Source organism: Salvia splendens, chromosome 22 (genome assembly GCF_004379255.2).
Source record: "Salvia splendens isolate huo1 chromosome 22, SspV2, whole genome shotgun sequence".
NCBI classification, from domain to species: domain Eukaryota; kingdom Viridiplantae; phylum Streptophyta; class Magnoliopsida; order Lamiales; family Lamiaceae; genus Salvia; species Salvia splendens.
In genome coordinates this window covers 8453435-8472460 of record NC_056053.1, presented here as the reverse complement: position 1 = coordinate 8472460, position 19026 = coordinate 8453435, and the positions used below count along the sequence as shown (strand labels likewise).

The window sequence follows — 19026 nt, the reverse complement described above, 5'->3', positions numbered from 1 at the left end:
TAATTAAAATCATCGCAATGTAAATAATTAGAAAACGAGGTAATTGGACCTGAATATTCGTTGTATTGCAAAAGGGTAAAATTATACAACGAATATTTAAAATAAATACAACTAAAAACTCTGCCACTTTTCTACTCGGTGTCGGAGTCGGCTTCCTCGTCTTCTTCTTCTTCTCCTCCTCCTCCTCCCTCGCTGCTGCCGGCTGCGGTTTCCCCAGGAGCATCTTCAACCAACCTCAGCCGACTCTCAATCCGAGTGATGAGCCTCTAGTAGACGTTCCTGACGTACGGGTCGGATTCCGCTGCGTATTTGCTGCATACGTCTTGCAGTTCTTGCATCAACTGCACATCTATGTTATCTCTCAAGACCTCATGCGAGATCCAGACGAGGCCGACGTTTAGCGGGAGGCACTTCTAGCCCCTCTGGCGCTGCGGATAGAGGCCTGTTGTCCCGGGGGCCGTCCTCGCCTAGTGTGTGTAGCGGCTGGCTCTTCGACTTGCTCGTCGGGCTGATCGAACGAGTGCGAGCCGCTTCCGCTGCTGTAGTCCCCGACAAGGTTGTGCTTTGTACGCTTCGGCCCAGGAGTTGTGTTGACCTCTCGCGCCACGATGGACTTGAATTTTGGACAATCCGCGAGGACCAGATACTCCTCCCACAGGGTGAACTTCGGCCAGCCCTCCGTGTTGTATTGACCCATCGACAGGGCTTTCACGTCTGTTTCGCTGCGGCCACTCTCAGCGTGTAGAAGGTTGTTCTGGTAAATGGACGCGAACCGCTTGGTAGCCCGCAGAATCCTGCTCCACTTTTTTCGGAGCTGTTCTGGGTCGCGCTTATCGGCGCCGTCGGGTTTGAACTCTTCGTACGCCATCATGACGCGCCTCCAAAAGCTCCACTCGGGCTGATCGGTGCCCACCACGGGGTCCGATGTGATGGCATCCCACGCCCTAACCACGGCAATGCTCTCCTGATTGGTATAGAGCTTGCCCCGGTTCGCGCCACCGGTACCGCCGACGTTGGAGCCCTCGCCACCGCCACTGCCGACGCCGCTGCCCGAACCCCGGCTACCGCCATCGCCGCCGCCCCCCGAGCCCCGGCTGCCGCCATTGCCACCTCCGCCCCTACCTCCACCTCCTCCGCACCTACCGCCCCGTTCTGTCGGCGTATCCGGGACACCGGAACTGAGCAGACCCATCATAGTATCCAGCGCGTCTTGATCTGCTTCGGTGAAAGGAGATTGGCTGGATTGGAAAGGGGACTCCGAACGCGGCTGGTTAAGCGCATCGAGGTTGGGTCTGTAATCTCCAAATGCGGAGCGACTCAGATTCCGCTGAATAGGTGCAGGCGTTGGAGAAGACCTCCACGACTGAGATGGAGGTAGGTTTGGGCTAGATGCCCACGGCGGGGGAGATTGACTCCACATCCACGGCTGAGCCAGAGACCGCCATATCCCGTTGGCTGAGAAGGATATCCGCCATACCCCGATGGCTGTGAAGGATAACCGGCCGACGGCTGTGAAGGATCGCCGCCATAGCCTGATTCTTGTGAGCCGGGTGATTCGTCGTCTCCACCGTGCATTTTATAGAGAGTGAAAGTGTAGAGATTGAATGGAGGGATTTTGTGAAAATGGTGAAAAAATAGGGGGTGGAGAGTGGTATTTATAGAGGTAAGTAATAAAAAAAATAAAAAATAAAATTTTCGAGTTGACCGCCGGCGCGGTGAACGGACGGCCCGGCGCGTCCTCGCCCTCCCATCGCCTGTCCGCTGTCCTCCCCCACCGCCCCAAAATCGTCGTCCGCCCCGGGGGCGGACTCCTCCCCCACTATAAACCGCCCCGGGACCGCCCCCGTCGGGGCTATAGGCGGGGCGGTCCCATAGTGGATGCTCTTATGCTTTATTTAAGCGTGATATATGTGGGAGTGCTATTACTGGATCTGGGAAGACAGCTGCTTTTCCTTTACCAACCCTGGAGAGGCTTTTGTTATGGCGAAAGAGTAGACCAGCTGTTAGAGCTCTAATTCTTACACCTACAAGTGAGTTGGCTAGAGATGTCGCCGCCAAGAATAGTTGTCCACAAACTGTGCGGTCAGGTGGTCACTAACGGAGCAGCGTCGCATAGCCGAAAATAGAAGAGTTCAAGGAATTGCCCGGTAGAGGGGGAGAGGAAGTACCCTCCGAACAATTCCTCTCTTCCTCTTCGAACATAGGAAATAACCAGTGGGAAGAGGTTGCCGTGAAGGTAGCAGCCCGAGTCTCCAATCAAAGAAAACAGAGGAGTCATCGGTTTGTTCGGCCGAGAAGCTTGTGTCGGCTTCAAGTGGAATCCGTTACAGGGGAGGAAAATGTCACCGGAAAGCTGATAATATGGAAGTAGTCACCGAAAAGAGATCAGTTGGCTGGAGAAACGAACAGTCGTGAGAGGCTGCGAACTCATGTTATAATGGATGAAGCGTTTGGTCGAGGGGGAGATATCAGCCACTGCCAAACGATTCAATCTCCGAATCAAGGAGATAATTGCCGAGGACGAAGGCGGAGCAGCCAACGTCTGTGCAGCGAGGGGGAGAGAGCTAATTCCGCCACCACACAGCCGCTGTGAAGAGTTGGTGGCAATGGGATGTCGTCGAGAGGACGTTGAGAACCCATTGCCATAAGATGATGTTAAAGGAACAACCGCGAGAAAAGCCAAAGCCAATAAGAGAAGATGATGCCTTCTTAAACTAAATGGGAGAAGATAGTGTCGCCACACAGAGATGGGGGGACGCACAATGGCAGCGAAGCGTCGGCTGTTGAGAATTAGAAACTGGATTGAAGGAGTGACTGGAGAATTCTCACCATCGAGAAATGGGCAGACTTCGGATGGATGATTAAAAGTATTGTAAAAAAAGAATGACATACGGAGCAGAGACTCCATATAGTTTGGCGATTACTCGTCGGAGGTGGCATGTTTGGAGTGTATGTCACCGAGAAAAGACCCATGAAGAAACATAAAGGAGGCTGATGGTTTCATGTCTTCATTATTAGGGTCTCCAAAAAGGAGAAATAAATTTGGGCCTAATGGTTATTAGGCTCAAGAAATAAAAGAAATGAATGGGCTCATAGTTTGAGCAGGAATGGACCGAGAATGGTCAGAATTAGCTCCTCGACAAGTGTCAAAACTGTCAGAATTAGCTCCTCGACAAGAGTCAAAACTGTCGACACGAGTCAAAACTATCAGAATTAACTCCTCGACAAGAGTCAAAACTGTTTGAATAAGCTCCTCGACAAGAGTCAAAACTGTTAGAATTAGCTCTTTGATATGAGTTAAAACTATCAAAGATGACTCCTAGATATGAGCAAAAACTGTCTAAGATAGCTCCCGGATACGAGCTAAAACTATCTAAGTGGCTCCTAGATACGAGCAAAAACTATCTAAGATAGCTCCTAAATATGAGTAAAAACTGTTTAGACAAGCTCCTTGACACGAGTTAAAACTGTCAACAAAAAATTGAAGAGCTCCTTGACACGAGTTAAAACTGTCAACAGAAAATTGAAGAGCTCCTTGACACGAGTTAAAACCGTTAACAAAAAAGGATATTAGTATAATTAGAATATATTTTCCATGTTTAGCTAGAATTAGAGTCTATATATAGTTGTGTAACCATGGAGAGAATAAAATTCAAGTCATTCACAATGTAGTCTTTAAAGTTCTTCCCGTCTTTTACTTTCCGCAATAATCTTTTACTTTCCGCAATAATCTTTTATTTTCCGCATTATATTTTCTAACAGATTGATTACTATTTAATGGGTTCACGTATTGGCACGTTTTAGGTTGTTAAGCAATATATTAGAGATTAAATTAATATCATGAAATTTATGGAATTAATTTTATGGAATTATTGAATATAATTGAAAATTGTGCAAACTTTTGGACCATGATTTAAGTTAATAGATAATGAGTTTCTAACACTATAAGTCAATAACTGTTGGAGAAATAAGGAGTATATGAAAATTAAGGAGATACGTAAACAAATTTATATGAGTATGACTTTAATGGTTTAAACCTTATAAATTATAGTCTATTAATAATTTCATATTAATCATGTTTCAGTATTTTTGAGTTGTATACATTGTCAAAATGTGAATGCCTTTGCAGTATAATTTAACAATGTTCTAATCAATATATGTCTCTTTATTGGGTTAATCTAATTTTAAATATTATACTAATGATTTTCTTCTTATTGTGTTAATATAATTCTAAATATTATACTAATGGGTTGCACTTAAACTCCATAATTAGCTTTAACATTTTTCTTATATTACCTTAAATTGAAATTATAATTATTAGTTGTAATTTATCTTATATTTTAATTTTATTTTTAGACTTCAATCATTGGTATCCTCATACTCCCTTCGTCCCACGTTACTTGAGGCGTTTTATTTTCGGCACGGATTTAAGAAAGTTATGTTTAGTGGATTTAATAAAGTAAAATAAAGTAGGAAAGATATTAAAGTAAGAGAGAGAAGAGAGATTAATGTAAAAGAAAAAATAAAGTATGTGTGATTATATGTTTTATTTTTAGAAAAAAACAGAAATGACTCAAGTAACTTTGGATAACCCAAAATGAAATACGACTCAAGTAACTTTGGACAGAGTCACAGAGGGAGTATATCTTTATTATGTAATCATTGGTATACTCACAATTCTGTATTATATAATCAGATTATTATCAGTATTAAATATACAAATTACAATATGCAGTACTCCTTTTTTCTGCCATTAGGAGTCTTGATTCTTTTTATTCGCATATTATGAAACTAATACGTTAAAATGAATCTCACATTCAACTCTTTTTTTCTACTCATTTTTCTTTATATATTTTAAAACTCATGTGAAATTCAAATAGGACTTCTAAGAACAAAGAGAATGATATAAATACATAATGCACCCCATATAATTATATATGTATGTGCTTCAGGTGTTACACTTGTCTATAATCTATAATCTATAATCTATAAATATATAAAGCGAGAGCTAGGTCAAAATTCACCAAAATGCCATTACAAGCCGTTTGGGCGGGAAAACCATTGAACTTTGTGCGGAGTACGTGATTTTTGGTGAACAATTTGTAGTAAATGTTTTTTAATGACAAAAGCTTAATTATTTAATTAGTTTTCTAATCCATTTAGCTTATTAGGTTTAATTCATTTAAATAATAGGTTCAAACTATTGTTAATTTATTTTTCAATAAATTTAAGATTAACAATGAATTATCCACTTATGTAATTTGTGATATCATATAGTATTAAATATTACTCCCTCCATCCACTAAAAATAAACAAGGTTACCATTTTGGGTCCTCCATCAAAATTAGACTTCTTTCTAAATATGGAAAGTTTTAACTTTTAAATACTACTACTATTAATAATGTGGACCATACAATCCACTAATACTCATCAACTCTTATTTTTTTCTTCATCTCTCTTACTTTACCAATTTAACATTAAAAACTTGTGTCATGCACATCTATGTCTATTTTTAGTAAACAGATGGAGTAATATTTAATAGTAATATAAATTAATAGATTAAATAATAATTTTAATTCGTTATTTAAATTAATTAAGAATATTAAGCGAAATAGAAAATAAATAAACTAACTAAGCATGGGCCATTAAAAATACCTTTCACATTACTATATTTCAATGATGGCATAGTATATCTAATATCCATATTTACGATTTCATGTTAGTGTATTTTTTATTGTATAGTAAGAAAATTGTAGTATAAATTATTGATAACGTGTGGTGGGGTTGTGTTATTCAAATAAATTTGCCGAAGTATGATTGAAAAATATAAGAAGTAGGTGAATATTGAATATTTTTTTGAATTTGAGTTTGATATATTTGTTTGAATTAAAATCATATAGATAGTCTTAAAAAAATCATATAATTTTAATTTTCAACTTGGTATCAAATTTCAATATCTCAAAAATTTACGATCTTAATTTTCATAATCATAATTAGATAACTTTTTAGATTTGCAGTAAAAAATCCAACAAATAGTAGCATGGGATGAAAAAGATAAGAAGAGAAAATAAATACAGATGGTGGTCGGCGACGGCGAAGTCCGACCTTCGCCGTGGCCGACAACTTCTTATTTCGTTGTCTTATGGCTGCTCTTCAGATCTCCATCTTTCTTCTTTTTATTTTTCGTTGTCTTAAAATGTGATTGTTATGCTATTTTCTTTTATAGACATGCTCAAGCATATAGCTGGGATGAGCTATGTCCATGATTATTATGTTATTAATTTTACAAAAAAATATTATAATTACCATCTTTTTTAAAAAAGCTATTGAAACATGTTTTTATATAGTAACCCCTCCGCTCTTGAAAAGTAAACATAATGTATAATTGATAATGTAAATAAGAGAGAGATAAATGATAAGTAGTGTTAGTGGAAGTGGGTTCCATATCTTTAGTAGTGTCGTGTAATGATATAAGTTTTAATAGGGATACTATGTTGTTTAACTATTACGTATAATATTAGAAAGTTCATACTTTCTAGTAACGGAGGGAGTATCTAATATATCTAATACTCCCTCCGTCCACGTTACTTGAGGCGTTTCTTTTCGGCCGGGATTTAAGAAAGTTGTGTTGAGTTAAATAAAGTAAAACAAAGTAGATGAGAGAATAAAGTAAGAGAAAAAAAAGAGTAAAGTTAAAGAAAGAATAAAAAGAATAAAGTAGATGTGATTAGATGTTTTATTTTTAACCAAAAAGATAAATGACTCAAGTAATTTGGGACAACCTAAAATGAAATACGACTCAAATAACTTGAGACAAATGGAGTATAATTTGTTATAGTACTATACTATATATTCCATCTTTCCCAATCAAAGCGATATATTTTTCTTTTCAAATGTTACACTCTAATGAATACATTTCCTAAAATGAAAAAATCATTATCTTTATTTAATCATCTTTTTTTCTTTATTCTTTCCACATTCACAAAGTGACAATGGAGTATGTATTAAATGAGTTAAGGAGCTCCTTGTTGTAGCTCTGAGTTCTTATGAGTTGAGCTAATCTAATAGAGAGTGTTTTAACGCTCGATTGAGGAAGTTAATGATAGATAGGCTTGATGGGCCAGGAATGTTGGATAATTGCTGAAGGTAAACCGGAGGATGTGGCCATTTGAGTACCTTCTGTTGAGTAATTTCTTTTTGCTTATTTATAAGAGTAGTCGCAGACTCAGTCCCAGTTTCGTCCCTGTTGTTCTGAGTTGGAAAGTAATTTCTTTTTGCTTATTTATAAGAGTAGTCGCAGACTCAGTCCCAGTTTCGTCCCTGTTGTTCTGAGTTGGAAAGCAAGCAGGAAAGGGCAAGTATGGAAGACGACACCTATCAAGTTTTATCCTGCCGTGTTTTCCTCTCGTGCTTAATAAGAAATGTTTTGTACACAATTACATTAGTTCTTATTTCTGTTGAATTGTTTAAAATTTAGATTTTGTATGATTAAGAGAAAATCACATGACCCGTGCATAGCACGGGTGTTGATACTAGTTTTACTTAAAATGCCAGTTTATCACGAGATAATATACATTCGACTCGTAACCTCTTTATGCATTAAAATATAGATTTAGGTGGCAAGTATTTGGGGATGAGTTTTAGAATTATAACACGTAACCTATGTGCTGGAGTATTTGGTAAATTATAACAAACGGGTCGGGTACGGGTACCTGCCTGTCGGGTACCCATCACTGTGCGGGTCGGGTAACGGGACAAAGATTTTGGCTACAAACGGGTACGTGTACCCGGTTCTCCGGGTACGGGTACCCGCGGGTACCCGTTTCGACACCCCTACAGTGATTCGAGCACACAAATCTAATAAAGGAATTAGTCACTGAAAATGGTAAACACAATTTGCTTCTACCAACGGTTTATAATTGCTGTCTACTCTTCATTACAAAACATACTATTCTTCCGAAGCCTCCCCAATTTGGGACAACAAAACACTAAAAAACTAGAAATATGATGGCTAGTAAAAATGTTTTTCAGGTTGTAAAAAAAGTTACAGCCTCTTCTCTGATAGCTAGTCCTTTTTAATTAGATGGCTCAATGACAGCGGCTCGATCCGTATTATGTATAAATTCTCGATAACGGCTTCCAAAATTCATACAAACTATGCCCAGCTACAGTGGAAGGATCATCCTGGGGGGACAAGTCTAGTTCAGATTTCATCATATCATCCGAAGATAAAAGACAAATTTATGTGGAGATAGGGTACTTACCGAATCCTTCCTACTGCCAGCCATGCTCTTTCTAGTAAACTAATTTCTTGCACCGAAGGCTCTGATGTAAACTCCTCCACAGTCTTTTCAACTGAAGGTCCGATTTCATTGACAAGTTTGACAGATTCTGAGAGTCGATGAAGAAGGTTCACTAAAGCAATCACTTCATTTCTTTGCAGTTGCAGCTGCAAGAGAGATCCAATCGGCATTAATTCTCGAAAAATGTTTCACCAAGCAAGATACATGAGCCGATCTTGAGTAATATATATAAGTCTCTAAGTTGCATTAAACTTACTGGTTTGTTTGGATGGTTTTTACCATCAACGGAGAACAGAATTTTCAGGGCAGTTCCAAGACCTAGGATCTGAAGTTTACCCCAAAGACGACATTTCTCGCATCCAACACAATCCATCAGACCGCTAAAATATACACAATAATTGCAGCAAGTTAGCATAAAAAATCAACTATGCACGGTAACAAACACATAAGTAGATATGATGAATAATGAGATGCCAATTTCTAAAAATAAATCCACCTTGCAAAACAAGTATCCTAATTGTAGTCGCCTCATGTTCAAAACTCATCCATCACTAAAGTACAAATTGCAGAATTTTGGGCAAACAAGACTTGCAATTGAGTTTGATTCGCATAAGGATATTAGGTAGAGGCTACTCGACAAGTAACGTTGTTACAAACCTGATGTTCCTGAAGTTCTTTTGAATCTCAAGCTTCAACTCGGGCCCACTTTGTCCTTGCCACAATTTAGCTTCATCAAACGGAAGTGGACATGCAGCCTGTAGTTTTGGGTTGTACAGTAGCTGGCGCATTAAAGACTGTGCTTTCAGGTCCTCCTCAAGATTACCAGTATTGTATTCAGCCTGCTCCAAGTAATTTGCAGCCTGCATCGCGCGAAGCCAGACAAAACACAAAAAATGTGTCAATATAAACCAGTACATCTTACACCTTTTTAATGAAGATGAAATTGTGAAAGACTTACTTTTGTCACAGCTCGGAGAACAAACATGAAAGTGAAGTATAAATTTCTCACACGATCAGGATACCTCAAAACACGATCATACATCAGCTCCAAATTTCTACCCCACTGGAATAGCAATGAATTTATTAGGTTTCTAGTCTGATCTGGTTTTCATGAAAAAGGCTGTTCGTATAACTATGTAATACTATCAGAAGAATTTGAATCTTTGAAGAAAACCAAGTAAAATGTGATTCACAATAAGAATACAAGAATAAAGGAGAAGACAGAACTCTAACCAGATTTTTAGATTCATCTAGCAGATACTCAGCAGCAATATGAATTGAAATTGAGGAGTGAAGGCCAGAAATTAGCTTGTATAAAACTTTTTTCTCCTGACAAATCTCTCCTGATTGATCTGGAAAACATAAAAGAAATAAACTGGTTTAGACGACCTTCAAATTGCCAAATATACAGCATCATAAAAAGTTCAATGATACTCGAATGAATAAATATTTGGCTACGAGTAGAAATCAACTATTTTATTCATTTATTTATTGAAAAACTTTTTTAAAAAAACGATCAATAATGGTTTTCCATCTACCCGATGATGATGAGAACTCCCGACCTAATGGATGGAGGAGAAGCATATTACCGCCGTCTATTTATTTATTGAAAAATTTATAGATAAATTATTTTCCAATACAAGAAAAGTGGAAAAATTACTATTGAAATTCACATCAAGCAGCTCAGAGTTATTCAATCTGCTGAAGAAGGAAAAATAAATGAAGAGAATGACTAAGAAATAAAGTTATGCTGTAGGCATGTATGCTATAAGTCTATCCAAAGTCTCATTCTCCTAACTCTCAACAACTCAAACTCAAATTTGTAAGTAGGAATGACTGATGAGGTAAAATATTTAACATGCTGATCCATGCTATAACAGTGATAGTAGCATTAACATCTACGTTGCAAAATATAGAAGGCACAAAAGGAATTCTATTATGAGATTTAAATCTTGCAACATCAATATCCTAAAGTAAATCTCAAACAATCATTGCAGTAACTTAAAGGCAAGAAACTGACATTTTGGACAGTTTTCTGAGTATATAGCATCCCATATTCTTCTAGCTGAAGGCCCAGTATAGCCAGTATACCTCTCGGGATTCAGTTGCAGATTAACATATGTCATCTCACCTGCAAGTCAGAGAACATCAATCAGGGCATGGATCATTCTTATACAAATATCAAAACAATTATATAATGAGGATAAGACATCTGCATCTGGACTAATACAAGTATAATCAGTGCAAACTGAATGATAATTTCAAGTCAGGAAAAAGAATTGATACAACGACATGTTTCACTAGGTAAAGAAAATTATCAAGACAATAAGACATAAGTGTAGTAAATTAAATGCAATACGCAGATAAAAAGTAATTACTGTTATCAGTCTCGTCATCAAGGGTCCAAGGATTATCAACTTCTATCCAGCCCCTAAAGGCCTTAGAATCCAGAGTTCGGTCGACGGCTGCCTGTGGCTTCCCCTCTTGGCATTTTAGGTCATCAGATGACAAACCATACTGAATCGGCCGCTTGAAAGGTTCTGGGAATTCATTTTCTGGACATTCACATACACTGCAATCACGCAACTTGCACATACCGTCATCAGGCCAAAAGGGGCAGTCGCACCACAACTTAACCTGTCATGTTTTAACAAGTAAAGAATTAAACGGATCCCTAATTACAGATGACAACCCAAATAAAAGTGATATGTTATAATTACATTCAATTATTGGAACAAAAGTATCTTTGTAGCTTTCCAGGCTCATTATTAGATCTAACCCAAACAAGTTTGAACATTAAGATTAATAGCTGACCTTAAAGTATCGAAAAAATGGAGTCTTAACAAGATCTTGTAGTAAAGGGTGCAGTACACCCTCATTAAGACTATCCACAGTCTCATAATCACAACAGCAGTCCTCAACAATACCAGTATACTTTCGAGCATCCTGCATAATTAGCAAGTAAAAGAATGAAGACTTAGTCCTCCTTCATCCAGAAATTGTGTACACGAATGTCCTCTGCCTACATGATTACAGATAAACATGAGCATGTAATGCAGTATGCAGCCAACCAATTAGAATGTGGGTTCACATCTTTACAAAACTCATGGATAAGGATACGTCGATCATTTCATAATGTTAATTCGCAGAAAAAATCCCAATTGCATAACTGGATTGCAAAAGCTTGGTACAGAAAATCATCATTGATAGTAAACAAAGTGCAAACAGCTCACGACTACTTAACACTAGAATCAAAATTTATACTGCTCAACTATTCAAGAATGGCATGCATTACAGAAATAGGTTTTACGATAGGCAATCAATTTAAGGAATTGAATAAATCATGTTCATTGTATAAACAAGATTTCCCCATTTCTTCAGTTGCAATGTTTAACAGTGGATTACTCAATCTATTACTCCCAACCATTTCACAGATTTCCACCTCGAAAATTCCATCACACACAATTCCCAATTCCACCATTTCAGTTATAAACAAGAAAGGGCTGAAGAGGAGAACGAAAAGAACCTGAGAACAATGGCAAGACTTGTGAATTTGAGAATGATTGTACGTCATAGCAATGGCCACAACCACCACCAAAGCTGCCCCAATTGCTGCCAATTTCCTCATTCCACCTTTCCCCTCTTTCGATTTTTTCAAGTGTTTCTTCTTACCAACACCAACAGCTTTAGCTTCAGCCATCGAAGTTCCAATAAGCACAATAATTACACGCGAATTTAGATACGTAAAAATTCCACGCGGCTAAAATACAAAACCCTGGGAAATTCCACAAAATCCACCACGAAAGAAAGGGATCAGAAAATAAAAGAAGCAATTTTGGAGAGAATATATATAGAGATGATAGGATTCGGGATTCATATGTGGAATCCGATCGCACAAATTTGCTGGGTTTTTTAAGTTGCGGGAGTCAATAGCAGAACAGGGTTGAAAACGTAAACGGTTTTTTTAGAGGGGAACCCCCACATCCTGCGGCAGCGCGTGTGTTACAAATAAAGGAGATTAAGGTATGTGGCTAGTTTTTGTGGCGCGTGGTCCAATTTGGTGGGGTTTCACGCGAGAGGCAACGCCTACTTACGATGCATTAACGCGGCAAACATTAGCAATTGTGACGCCGTTGCAGCCAATAAGAGCTCTCCATTTTGTCACGTAGAATTTGTTTAAATGAATCTTTATAATCCCCTCTATATTTGTTACACGTCTATTTTTTAATTATGGAGCGGATGTATTCATGTCCAAACGCTAAGTATAAGTAAAATTCAAAACAGTTGCAATCCATTGGATCTTGGTTAGATTAATGACACGTGTCATTTAACAATTTAAATTTTTAGTCTAATAATATAGCTCGAATAATAATGTAGTCTTTTAGTTTAATAATGTAGCCTTTTAGTTTAATAATGTTAGTCAAATAATGTAAATTTCCAGTCTAATAATGTACATCGGCTAATAATGTAGATTTTTAGTATGATAATGTAACCAGTCACAATCATCCAATCTAATGATCCAATGGCTGTGATATGTGTTGTGCTTTACACTAAGATGTTGTAAGGACCCTAACACACCCCGCGAGCAACATCCTTAAATATTTAAGCAGCCGAGATTTAAACACGTATATTTGTATTTTAGTAACTTGTTGTTTGTATTTTATTATAAAATTAAAATGGGCAAATTGCCTAAAAAGTCACAAACTTTGGGGAAAGTTTGGTTTTTCCCACAAACTATAAAAGTTGCGCTTAAAGTCACAAACTTTATCGGATCGTGCAAATTTCACAAACTACCCGAACTGACGACATATTTTCGTTAAAAACTTATCCCACGTGGTATGCCGAAGGCGTGACTTGGCAAAATTTCTGAACTCAGGTAATATAACCTCTTTTTGGCTGATTTCGAAAGCGCAACCTCAATTCAATCGACGAAAAACGTAAAATTTATGAACTCAGGTAATATAACCTCTTTCCCCAAAATTTGTGACTTTTTAGGCAATTTAGGCAAAATTCACTAGTTTTTCCACCAATTTTATTACCTTTCATTAAACTCATATCAAGTCAAAATGATACTCTGGTAGAATTAAGATAATACATTTTCATTTTTAGTTTAGTCCAAATAAAATGTTATATTTCTATTTTTGAAATTAAAAAGTGATTTTCTCTATATAATTAATACACTTCATATTTTTTCACTCCAATTAAAATATTCAACTTTTTTTTCTCTTTCTATTTAATACTTACGCTTATTTTTCTCTTTTCAATCAAACAAATTAAGCAACAAAAATCATGCCGACTAAAAATGTGTCATCTTAGCTGCAATAAATGAAGCATACAAAATTATATACTTGCCGCGGTCAAATATATTCCTATATTTATTGGTATTGAGTTTATGATTGTTTTGAACAAAAAAACTCTTTTATTTTATTATTTTTAAAATAATTCATTTATCTTTTTATTCTATTTTAATTCATTGTCTACTATTTCTTAGATCATGTATTCAAAAAATATTTCGATTACAATAAAATGGATGAATGGAGTAATACATAGATTTCATTTTATATGAGTTACTATATAAGACTAGCATCTTCATATAAATTTGTGAGGATGTTTTTCTGAATAATTTCACCCAACCCAAAAGAAGAAAGTAGCCTGACCAGTATTTTAATTATTAAACTTTACCATTTTCATCTTCAAGGTATTTGTCTAGGGACTCGTTCACCTTACTTGATATGGCAAGATATGGTTCATTTCTTGGTAATAAATGATGTTCAATAATGTTGATATATCACTTGCCAGCCCTAGAATATAAGCAAGGCCCACACTATTGAGGTCAATAATGAAAGAAATTTAAATCTTAGGTTGGCAGTAAGATTTGACCAGCCTCGTTTCTCGTGTCAAGAAATGGACAACAGATTACAGATGTACCCTTGTCATTTTCATTTTTCCCCAAAAGAAGCAAAATTCACCAAATTGAAGATCATTTTGGGCGGTGTCATTTCATTTCCCCCAAATCAACAAAAGTTGCGATAATTTCATCTCTGTGGAGGAGGTGATTCTTCTTCGAATCTTCATCTTACCCAAAATTGGCTCGCTTGTGCTTTAGCACAGGTTTGTTCCGTCCGATTTTTCTTGTTTTGATTCCTATTTGTTTGTGTTCGCTCCGCCACCGCGCACCCGTTTGCGTCTTTTTATTGGTACCTTCATTGTATTGAGTATGTTCTTCATTTTGTGAGGTGCGTCGGCGTTAGCGAACTGTGTAGAAGCTCCAACTGGTTCAGCAAACCCTCTGAAGTCACACCCAGTTGTGCGAAGTTTCAATACGTGGGTAATTGCCCTCTTATTTGCCCTTATTTATTTTGGAGATTTGAATTTAACGATGGCCCCGTTATTGTAAATGTGATGTATGAATTGCAGACGAAAGGCATTACAAATATTTTTATATGTGGTGTGTGAGTGACATATGATTGTTTCACTCGAATTGTGATTTTTGGGTTTATGCCTGAAACAGAAATTCCATACACCCACATTACAAGAATGTCGTTTTATAGAATTTTTTTCCAATGTTGAAACATTGTTGCCATTTCAGGGGAATTCATACTACTGCTAACTTAACCAATACAGTTTAAAACAATATTTATTAGCAGGAGATGTCAACTCATAGTTGTAATTATGCCAGACTATTATTGATGCTTGAAGATGTAATGGTACTACTCCGCGACGAGACCACTTTACTGCTTCATACATATATGACTGCCCGTACTAGGCGTGCAAGAAGATAAATTATAGAACATGCGATGCGGTATAGTATATTGAACAAAACTCCAGCTCAACTTAAGTATCTCGATCGTCTAGTACACTTGTCAGACACCGATTGCGTATCCAATCTCCGTATGGAACGGAGCACCTTCGGAAAACTATGTCGCATTTTATATGAGAGGGGGGGTTAAAGTTTGGGTATTGAAGAAAAGGTTGCCATTTTTCTTGGAGTACTTGCGCACCTCCAGAAAAATTGTTATGTTCGGTTCACTTTCGTTCATTCCGGGGTTACTGTGTCGCATTCTGTGCGTAAAGTGCTTGCAGTTGTTTTTAGTCTGCACATTGTCCTTCTGTCCAAACCCACACCAGTCCCTATTGACTCTACTAATCATAGGTGGATGTGGTTTAAGGTAACATGTATTCCGCAAGCTGTTTTACTTTTACACAACATTTCAGATCACAGATCTTTCATGAACTTTTGAACACTCTTTGAGATAACTTTTTTCTCATCTTAGGGATGTCTTGGGGCATTGGACGGTACCCATATTGATGTGTTGGTATGAAACAAGGATAAACCAAGGTACATGACAAGAAAAGGACACATTGCTACAAATACGTTGGCCGTTTGTGACCGAAACATGCAATTCGTGTACTTCTTGGCTCTATGGGAAGGCTCCGCATGTGACTCGCGTGTATTGCGACATTCAGTTTCTCAGATTAATGGGCTTAAGGTTCCCCAAGGTATTCTCTGCCCTTAAATCCATGTTTTATAAACTATGACACGTCCACCAAAGCACACAGTAAGTTGGAATATCCTATAAGTTGATTACTTTGTTTGGTGTCGTAGGGTGCTACTACCTATGTGACAATGCCTATGCTAATAGTAACGGCTTTCTCACCCCCTACAGAGGTGTACGATATCATCTCATGGGATGGGGACCTGATACAGATGCTCCACAGAACCCTAAGGAACTATTCAATATGCGTCACACTAAAGCCAGAAACGTGATTGAACAGGCTTTTGTAGTTTTGAAAATGAGGTGGGGAATTCTGAGAAGTGCATCGTTCTACCCTATTCAGACTCAGATCCGGCTGATCATGACGTGCTTTTACTACATAATTTTATTCGCCAGGAAATGGCAATAGATCCTGTGGAAGCTGCCCTAGACTGCTACATTGACACACTCAATGCAGAAGAAGAAAATGTTGGTATAGATTATGTTGGCAAACGATTGGACCGCTATACAAGAGAACTTGGCAAACGAAATGTGGAACATGCGCTATATGTAGCAATGTAACTCCGCTACTTGTGTTTTTTGAACTTAGTCTCTATTTTTACTTGGTTTCTATTTCAAATTAGTCTCTTTTTGAACTTTGTCTCTATTTGTAAAGCCATTATGAACTCTATTTGCTATGCAGCGTGTGCCCTTTATACCTAGTACATGCCATTGTTTGTACTTGTGAATAATAATTGTATTATTGCAGCGTCATGTCTTCTTCTGATCGGATCTCGGACTGTGTGTGTGGAGCTGGACAAATGGAACTTCATAGTGCGGTACAGGCAGCGACGTATGTCGGCCGCTATTACCTGAAATGTCATGTGAATGGGAAGCATGTAGGGTCATTCAAGTGGTACGACGAGTACCAGAGGGAAGATCATTCGTTGGGTCTGGGGAAGTATCCAAATAGAGATAACACCTCAGTTATTTTTATTCAGATTGTGTCAAATCGCACAAGACAATAGTGATTACTATATCTCATTACCTATTTCTAACCATTTCAAGCGTTGGTCTTTTAAAGTGATATTGGGGATATGATTTGCCTTAAATGATCAACTTGCATGTAATGATTACCATTGGTAGCTATGTGTCAATCACTTGCTCATTAATCAATAACACAGTTTCTCCCCAATATAATCTCCATCTTCAACACCATTGTGAGACACTTCCATCTCACTCACTTACTATGGCAGCCATGAATATCCCGGCACAATAGTTTTTTTTTTTGTACAAAGGAAAGTGGACGGCGGAATGTGACAACCAAATGCTTGACTGCCTACTCAAACTGAAGGCTGAAACACATCGGTTGTGTTAACACGACACACAAGGCTCACCCACTCTTTGAATATTCACACACACTCGGTTATGAACTCACACACAGAGCACACACTAATCTTGATGAAAAGATGAGAGATTTCTTGGAGAAAATTAATTCTCTTTTATTGATTGATTGCTAACTATCTAGGATACAAGTAAACCGAGCTATATATAAAGCTCATACAATCTGGTAACTGCTACTAACAAAAAAGAATCAAGAAACAAGAAACAAGAACATCCAACAACTCTTTGCTAACAAACTAACTAACTCTAACGGCTAGTTTCTACTTGCTTCTTCCTTTCCTCTTTTAGCCTTTAATTCTTCATGTTTAAGAGCTGAATGTGAACTCATTTCTTACAATTCTCCACCTGAGTACACGCTTTAGTCAAGTGGTTAACTTAACCCACCCCTAGAAAGCGTGGCGGCAACCATTCCCGATTCGTGTCTCGCAAGCAAATGTTAAACGCATCATCTCTGTGGGATCGATCCTTACTTCCATATACTAGTTAATAGTATTGTGGGTTAAGGTTTTGAAAACACGTTTTTGAGTTCTTCTTATCATCTCACCCGAGTAGGAGTAGGTTGAGTTGATCAGGCCAAATCTTTAATTGGATCCACTAACCTGTTCTCACAGGTAGAAGGGCACACAATTGGCTAGCCGGATCAGTTTGACAATCCAACTTGAGCAAGCCACAACAATAATAGAATGAAGAGAGAATCAGAAGAAGCTAAGCGAGTCTTTCAGATGGCGCCGTTGTCGGGGATGATGACGCTTACCCTACATTTGCTATAAGACACTTTGGGTGTAAATATTTGTAATTTTTACAATTTCTTGTGTTTGATTTCAGTGAAGAGACAGCTCAGGGCGACAACAATGGGGAATCGATGTCCATGTCTATGTGGATCAAGCGCTTTCCCCTGCTGGTGTGACCGAAGGGACTGCTGGATTAAGCTAGCACCTAGATGAGTGGAGCGTCTCAGGGTTTGTTTAAGCATTTTAGTTTAAATTTTGTAAATAAGCTCGTTGTTGTTTTTTGTTTTCCTCAGTTCGAAGGCACTAAGTTCGGGAAGCATGCAGAGGAAGAAGAGGAGCTTAACATTGTCCAACCAGAATCACTTCCAGGCCAGCCGAATGATCTGGATGCCGACAGAGGAGAAAAACAGGGCATCACCTTCTTGAGTCCGCCAAAGGTCGTAGCCTACCTGGAGGGGGTAGAAACCACCATGGATGATGATCGGGAGAATGATCCGGAGATAGGTTTGCTCAATTCCCACGAGAAGAACGAGCCAACCCACGCTATTTCCAACACTTCTGGTCAAGAAGCTGTATATGTGAAGCCAGAAGTGCTGGCTATTCTACCTGTGTTCCGGGGAGCTAGTGTTGAGAGTCTAATTGAGTTCCTTTGTAAGTTCGACAAAATTTGCAGAGTGCAGAAAAGACCAAGAAGGTCAAGCGAGGAGGATTTCAAGCTGAGAATTATTCCTCTCTCTTTGAAAGGCGAAGCATATGTTTGGTTTAGAGGATTGAAGTCCAATAACATCAACACATGGCCAGATTTCAAAGGGGAGTTCCTAAGTAAGTTCTTCCCAGCAGCAAAAGCAAATGCACTCAGAAGGGAAATCAGAGAAGCTACCCAAGGGTGTGGTGAAAGCCTGAGCAAATATTGCCACAGATACAGAGGTCTTCTGGATGCATGCCCAAACCACAATCTGCATGAAGTGGAGGTCTATTCAAGGTTCTATGATGGGATGGAAGCAAAGAGCAAGGACTTAGTGAACTCATCAAGCAGAGGGAATTTCTACAAACTCAGGTTGAGTGAGGCCAATTGGAAAGACGTCTAAAAGCAAAAAGGGAGTACGATGATAC

The 19026-nt window shown here is 38.3% G+C and overlaps 3 protein-coding genes across 11 annotated transcripts; 1 reads left to right on the top strand and 2 right to left on the bottom strand.

Annotated features, from left to right (window-relative positions):
* Window positions 1-246: 246 nt before the first annotated feature.
* LOC121786677 (keratin-3, type I cytoskeletal 51 kDa-like) lies at window positions 247-1192 on the bottom strand. Its single transcript, XM_042185310.1, has 2 exons — window positions 694-1192; window positions 247-341 (listed from the first exon to the last, which is right to left on the bottom strand). The coding sequence occupies exons 1-2, from the start codon at window positions 1190-1192 to the stop codon at window positions 247-249; spliced, it is 594 nt and encodes a 197-aa protein (XP_042041244.1).
* Window positions 1193-7895: 6703 nt separating this feature from the next.
* On the bottom strand, window positions 7896-12287 carry LOC121787659 (endoplasmic reticulum oxidoreductin-1-like). The gene is made up of 10 exons (XM_042186463.1): window positions 11830-12287; window positions 11118-11249; window positions 10682-10940; window positions 10324-10434; window positions 9537-9655; window positions 9262-9366; window positions 8961-9163; window positions 8560-8683; window positions 8265-8449; window positions 7896-8184 (listed from the first exon to the last, which is right to left on the bottom strand). The coding sequence occupies exons 1-10, from the start codon at window positions 12001-12003 to the stop codon at window positions 8166-8168; spliced, it is 1431 nt and encodes a 476-aa protein (XP_042042397.1). The 5' UTR covers window positions 12004-12287; the 3' UTR covers window positions 7896-8165.
* A 1936-nt stretch (window positions 12288-14223) lies between these two features.
* Window positions 14224-16928, top strand: LOC121788021 (protein ANTAGONIST OF LIKE HETEROCHROMATIN PROTEIN 1-like). 9 transcript variants are annotated; one of them, XR_006047556.1, is made up of 6 exons: window positions 14226-14414; window positions 14540-14631; window positions 14983-15472; window positions 15578-15803; window positions 15910-16356; window positions 16548-16928. XR_006047556.1 is itself a non-coding variant. In XM_042186872.1 (3 exons), the coding sequence occupies exons 2-3, from the start codon at window positions 15647-15649 to the stop codon at window positions 16206-16208; spliced, it is 456 nt and encodes a 151-aa protein (XP_042042806.1). In that variant the 5' UTR covers window positions 14948-15472; window positions 15578-15646; the 3' UTR covers window positions 16209-16503. The 9 variants fall into 9 exon arrangements, 1 of the variants encoding a protein (XP_042042806.1); XR_006047559.1 differs by lacking the exon at window positions 16548-16928 and having other exon boundaries at window positions 14227-14414; window positions 15910-16102; window positions 16196-16503; XR_006047562.1 differs by lacking the exon at window positions 16548-16928 and having other exon boundaries at window positions 14224-14414; window positions 15971-16503.
* Window positions 16929-19026: the final 2098 nt, after the last annotated feature.

Excerpts from the sequence above, each read along its gene's own strand:
- LOC121786677 (XM_042185310.1), bottom strand. The coding sequence starts at position 1,192 with ATGGGTCTGCTCAGTTCCGGTGTCCCGGATACGCCGACAGAACGGGGC. Across the intron at positions 342-693 it reads CGTGAAAGCCCTGTCGATGG|TTGATGCAAGAACTGCAAGA; the intron begins GTCAATACAACA and ends ATAGATGTGCAG.
- LOC121787659 (XM_042186463.1), bottom strand. The coding sequence starts at position 12,003 with ATGGCTGAAGCTAAAGCTGTTGGTGTTGGTAAGAAGAAACACTTGAAA. Across the intron at positions 11,250-11,829 it reads AGTCTTGCCATTGTTCTCAG|GATGCTCGAAAGTATACTGG; the intron begins GTTCTTTTCGTT and ends CTAATTATGCAG. Across the intron at positions 8,684-8,960 it reads AAGAACTTCAGGAACATCAG|CGGTCTGATGGATTGTGTTG; the intron begins GTTTGTAACAAC and ends TGTATATTTTAG.
- LOC121788021 (XM_042186872.1), top strand. The coding sequence starts at position 15,647 with ATGACAAGAAAAGGACACATTGCTACAAATACGTTGGCCGTTTGTGAC. Across the intron at positions 15,804-15,909 it reads TGGGCTTAAGGTTCCCCAAG|GGTGCTACTACCTATGTGAC; the intron begins GTATTCTCTGCC and ends TTGGTGTCGTAG.